General features: G+C 55.3%; 1 protein-coding gene across 1 annotated transcript; it reads left to right on the plus strand.

Annotated features, from left to right (window-relative positions):
* The first annotated feature begins 535 nt into the window (after positions 1–535).
* On the plus strand, positions 536–5,772 carry IQCD (IQ motif containing D). The gene is made up of 4 exons (XM_009910306.2): positions 536–1,273; positions 3,037–3,270; positions 4,795–4,866; positions 5,426–5,772. Exons 1-4 carry the CDS (start codon positions 581–583, stop codon positions 5,723–5,725), a joined length of 1,299 nt encoding a protein of 432 aa, XP_009908608.2. The 5' UTR covers positions 536–580; the 3' UTR covers positions 5,726–5,772.

Below are 5,772 nucleotides of genomic sequence, written 5' to 3' on the forward strand. Positions count from 1 at the left end.
TCCACAGCCCCACACTTTCTCTCCGTCCCAGCCTCCCCTACCCCCCTGCCCCTCCCTGCCCCCTCACCCCTGTCCCTGTCAGCGCACCCCCCCATGGGCACCCAGCTGCCCCCTGGAAGGATGGAGGTTTGCCTTTCACAGTGGGAACTCTTCCCTCCTCCAGGGTGGCTCCGGGGAGCTGCAAGCTTCTCTGCACACCTCCAGGGGCTGCAGAGCTGCGGTGTGTGCCTTCTGCCCCCACTGCTGCTTGGAAGGAGTTGGGAGCTTTCTCCTCACCACTCTTCAAACTCAGGTGTCCGTTACTCTGCTCCTTTCCCATGTGCCTTCCACAGCCTCTCTGGGATGGAGATCAGTTCTGATGTACTGCCCAGGTGCTGATCTTGTGCTCAGAACCAGGGGCAGCTCCAGTGAACTGAAATTCCTATGTTTTTTTCCATGCCACATCGTTCCTCTAACGCTGCCACCACGTTTTTATTCTATTTAGAGAAAAGATCTAAGAAAGAAGAGTTTATGACAGACTGAGTCTCACCTCGTGTAAGAGATCCTAGACCTGTAAAGCACTCGGCTCACAACTGAAGCCATGGCAACAGAGGATCCAGCTGCACTCCAAGTATCATCTCAGGATGTGGAGCAAAGGCAAGAGCCCTCGTGGAAGGGCAAGGCGACTCCAGAGAAGGAAGCAGTCACATCAGGTGATGCCAGGAGGCCAGATCCACGTCGTTTACAACCTGATAGCATAGAGACAGACAGAATCATCACTGTCTTGGATGAGACCATGGCCAAGCTGGAGATGAGCAGCTTGATCCCACACATTATTGACTCTCTGGACAGGTTTGCTGATGTGCTGGGACCTGAGATCACAAACTGCCTGATCCAGCACCAGAAGCTTTCCTTTGAAATGGAGCAGCTGCTTGGTAGCCCTGAGGAAGAGGCCAGCATGAGAAGTGAGGGGCGAGAGGGCTGGCTCTGTCTGCTGGAGGACTGTCTCTCACGTTCTGTTCGAGACGTCCTGAGGCTCATGCTGGCCAACCCTTCACTGTGCCAGGCTCTGAAGCTGGAAACTTGGGCAAGGAAGTCACCAGCTGAAGGCTTTCTCAAAGCTTTTGGGCAGTTCAGGAACTTTGTGATCGAAAGACTCCTGACTAGTCCTGGGGAAGAGGAAGGAAGGCTTCTGCTCATGGAAGACATCTCCCTCCAGATAAAGCAAAGCACTGAAGCAAGCACAGCTCTCCAGGCAGAGCTGGCAGCAGTGAGCCAGGCTGGAGAGCAGGAGGTAGGATGTTGTAGGAACATTTTTCCAACTAAGAGTTACAGAATCAAAACTTGGTAAGCTAAACCCTCAGCCCTTCCCTGCAGGCAGTGCCTGAACAGGAAGTTCCAGAAGTGATTTCTAAACCAGAGCCTAAATTTAAAGGCACTGTTTTCATCAGAAAATACCATGGGAAATGCTTATTGCATCTTAGATTAAAAGAAAGAAAACAAAAACCAACTCGAATTTGGCCTGTTTGGGACCGGCTGGAGTGACACAAGTGGCTGAGGTTAAAGAGGAGCTGGAGGACAGGCACAGATTGCTGCAGTGGTGCTTTGGCAGGGCTGCAGTGCTGGCTGCCAGCTCCAGACTCGGCTCAGGGCTGAGGAAATGATGAAAAGTCATTCCAGGGAGAGACTGTCTTGCTCTGCTTTCACTCTTGCTTAAAACCAACATTTCTGTGACCTCCAACTCCTTAACACGAGTTGCCTGAGAGCAGTGTGTGATGACAGACTCAGAGAGCTGGGGCTGTTCAGCCTGGAGGAGAGAAGGCTCCAGGGAGACCTTAGAGCAGCCTTGCAGTGCCTGAAGGGGCTCCAGGGAAGCTCGGGAGGGACTTGTGACAAGGGCTGGGAGGGACATTGGATTGAAGCTGGAAGAGGGCAGATTGACACTGGAGAGGAGAAAGAAATTATTTAGAGTGAGGTTGGAGAGACACTGAACAGGCTGCCCAGGGAGGCTGTGGCTGTCCCTTCCCTGGAAGTGTTCAAGGCCAGGCTGGATGAAGCAGCCTGGGCTGGTGGGAGGTGTCCCTGCCCATGGCAGGGGGTTGGCACAGGATGAGCTTTAAGGTCTCCTCCAACCCAGCCCATTCTATGGGTCTCTGATGATACCAACTCCTCCTGATCCAGTGGAGGCAGCTGAGGCACCGAATGGCAGCTTCCAGGCTTGCTCTGTCAGTCTCTGGGCAGTGGCAGCCCAGCCCCTGGGCTCCTGAGAAGCCATCCTTGGCTTTGCTCTCTCCTTCATGCAAGAAGGGTCAGAGGGGGAGGTTTTGTCATGTGCTTGCTGTGCTGAATGGTGCTAAGGGAGACAAGGACCTGCTCTCCCCATCCCCTCTGCTCCTTGGAGATCATCAATTGAGACTTGACTTCCTGGGTCCTGGCTCTGGGTCCACCACAGCCCCCATAGCTCTTGCTGAGCTAAAGATCCCCTCTGGGGCTGCTCTTCTCCAGGCTCAGCAGCCCTAGGGCTCTACCTTTCTTCCTCATTCAGCTGCTCCAGGCCCCTCAGCATCTTTGTAGTCCACAGATCTAAGAAGAAACTACAAAGATGCTGAGGGGCCTGGAGCATGGGGCTCCAGGAGCTGTGGGGGGCGAGAGGCTGGAGCCAGACTCTTGGCAGTGATGCCCAGGACAGGACAAGGGCCAATGGACACGAACTGGAGCCTAGAAGGTTCCATCTGAACAGAGGGAGAAACTGCTTTGGTGTGAGGGTGCTGGAGGCCTGGAGCAGGCTGCCCAGAGAGGTTGTGGAGCCTCCTTGTGTGGAGAGCTTCCAATCCCCCCTGGGCACTGTGTTCCTGGGCAAGCTGCTGTGGGTGCCCTGCTGGAGCAGGGGGGTTGGACTGGGTGATCCCCAGGGGTCCTTTCCAACCCCACCCTGCAGGGATTTTGTGCTCTCCTCCACCTTTGCAGGGGTGCCTTCCTTCTCCTGCCCCCTTATGCCTCAGTAGCATTTCTCTGTGGTATTTCTTTCTGGGTTTTGGTTTTCCTTTCTGGATCTAGATTCACAAGAAGGACCAAGAGATCCAAGACCTCAAAACCAGCATGCAAGATCTGGCCAAAGACTCCAAGGCTGGCATCCAGCAGATTGTGCAGGAAGGAGATAAACAGCATGAAAATGAGCTTCAGTCCTCCCAGGCCAAGTGTGCCAGGCTGCAGGAGGACACTGAGCAACTGAGAGCACAGCTCAGTGCCCTCATCCTGGAGCATCGAGCATCAGAGCTGGATCTCAAGCAGGTAAATGGGAGGAGAGCTGCAGCAGGGATCTCAGTCCTTGTGCAGTGCTGTCAGCTCTGGTGCTGGGAGCAGTTCTGGGGGCCCTGCTAGCTGCTGGCAGTGTGCACATGGTGCTTGTCAGCCTGTACCTGCTCTGTCCTCATGCTCTGCTGATTGCAGGGGAAAGCAGCCCTGCAGCGACAGCAGGGACAGAGCCTGCTGACAGCTCCTCCTCCTGCCTGCTGACCCAGCACTGTGACATCCCCCACAGAGGTGACAGCAAGGTGGGCAAGGCCTGTGCTGGACAGGGTGAGCAGAGCAAACATCACAGTGCTTCACAGGAAGCCATCTCTCAGAGCTGATGGCAGCTGCTCTGGGGAGCTGAGCTGTTCCCACTCTGGCTGCAGCAAGCCAAGCAGCTGAGCTGGACGAGGGAGAGAGGGATTCATCCCTGAGCTGAGCAGGCACAGCAGGAGGAAGGAGCAGCAGGCTTGGGCTGCTGTATCCCCAGCTCTGCCCTGGGCTGTGCCCTGACATGCTGGTGCCACAGGGCACCAGGAATCTAGAGCTGGAAAAAGAGTGGTGGTGGTTTTTTCCCCTCACTTTTCTCCTGCTGGGTATTTACTCCAGATGAGCACTGGCTTCCCATGGGCAGGACCACACACACACACTGGGGCAGCTTTCATTCCCCTGTTGGATGATGTAGGGCAAAGAGACAGCAGGGCTGGGCATGCACAAAGCATCAGATGCAAGTCAGAGCACAGGACACAATCCCAGCCCCACCTCTTTACCCCTCCTCTGGTGCAGTGGGGTTATGAAGCAGTCTCCTGAGGCTGCAGCCCTGCAGGTTTTGCTGGTGAGCTGCTCAGCTCTCTCTCTTCTCAGGCAGACAGATTTACTGGCCAGTGTGTTTTCCTTTTCCCTTCCCCTGCATATCCTCTGCCACTGTGTGGCCAAGGTTGCCATTGTGGTCCTAAATATCTGAAGTCTGACCTCATAATGGCCCTCAGGATGCCTTGGTGAATCAGAGTCTCACGGAAGACAGCGTGGCCCTGTGATGGTCTCCAGCTGATCTTTCTTTTGATGGTTCCTCGGGACACAGGCACAGCAGCTTGGGGCAGACTGCCTGCACCTGGTGAAGTGGTTTACAGCTAGACAGATCTCTCTGTTGCAAAAGGCACCATCTTCCCAGGCCCTTCTGTCCTGCTTTCGTGTTGGCAGTTCTCTGTTGCTTTGGGTTTAGGCTGGTTGGCCCAGTTTGGGGATGACTTGCCACATTCCACTGCAAATGCTCACTTCCTGCTGCAGAATGCACCTTTCAGCTGCCTTTCAACCCCCCAGCTCCATGCTGTAAACCAAATAAGGCCCTTCTGGCCTCAGGGAATGTCCCTTGAGACTCCTCAAACCAGGGCAAGCAGAGCTGTGTCAGCTGAAGGCTTGCCACAGGGAGGAGGTGCAGGGTGCTGGAGCTGGGGGCTGCTGCACTCAGGCTACCCTGCACCAGGCCTGGGGCCTGTGGGGAACCTCTCTTGGTTTGTGTTCCAGAGGAAGCACAGAGTGGAGACAGAAATACTGAAGTGGATGCAGAAATACAAGACAGACATGGGAGAAAAACAGGTATCACCTGGAGGGCCTTTGCTGTCCCCTGGGGAGATGGTCAAGCAGATTCAAGAGCAAACTGCAGGGGGGTCAACAGGTCACAGGGCAAGGTCCTACATCTGCGTGGGGCCGGCCCCAGGCCCAGATCCAGGGCTGGAGAGGGACTGTTGGCAGAGGCACAGAGTGACAGGCCCAGGGGGATGGCTTCACACTGGAAGAAGCTGGACTGAGATGAGGCATTAGGAGAAATTCTTCCCCATGAGGGTGATGAGGCACTGGAACAGGTTGCCCTGTTGTGGGCTGTGGAAGTGTTCAGATCTGGGCTGGATGAGGCCTTGAGGAGATGTCCTTGCCCATGGCAGGGGGGGTGGAACTCGATGATCCTTAAGGTCTGTTCCAACTGGAAGCAGTCTCTGATTCTATGGCCTCATGGAATTCCCTGGGAACTGGGCATGTGTGCCCTGTTTGAGTCCCTGTTTGAGTCCCCTAAAGGCTTAGCTCAGCTCCCAGCCCTGGTGCTGCCTGCGTTTGGGATGGGTTGAGGAGTTGCTCTGCTGAGTATCTGCTGTCTTGCTAGGCTGAGTATGAGGAGGTTGCTGCTGCCTACAGCGAGGAGCAGGCCCAGCTGTCCCTGCTGATGGAGAAACGTGCTGTGCTTCTCCAGGAGTATTCCCAGATTGAGGAGGAGCGCAGGAGGCAGCAGGAGAAGGAGGAGGAGGCTCTGGAGGAGTTGAACACCAAGACTCTTGCTGCCACCTGCATCCAGGCCTTCTGGAGAGGATACTTAGTCCGATCCCTCTTCAGCTTTAAGAAGAAGACAAAGAAGGGCAAGGGCAAGGGCAAGGGCAAGGGCAAGGGCAAGAAGGCCAAGAAATAATGCCCCAAGTGTGTTCTTTCTCTTCCTGGCCAAGCTGCTGATCCCAC

Source organism: Dryobates pubescens, chromosome 25, assembly GCF_014839835.1.
Source record: "Dryobates pubescens isolate bDryPub1 chromosome 25, bDryPub1.pri, whole genome shotgun sequence".
Taxonomy (NCBI): Eukaryota; Metazoa; Chordata; class Aves; order Piciformes; family Picidae; genus Dryobates; species Dryobates pubescens.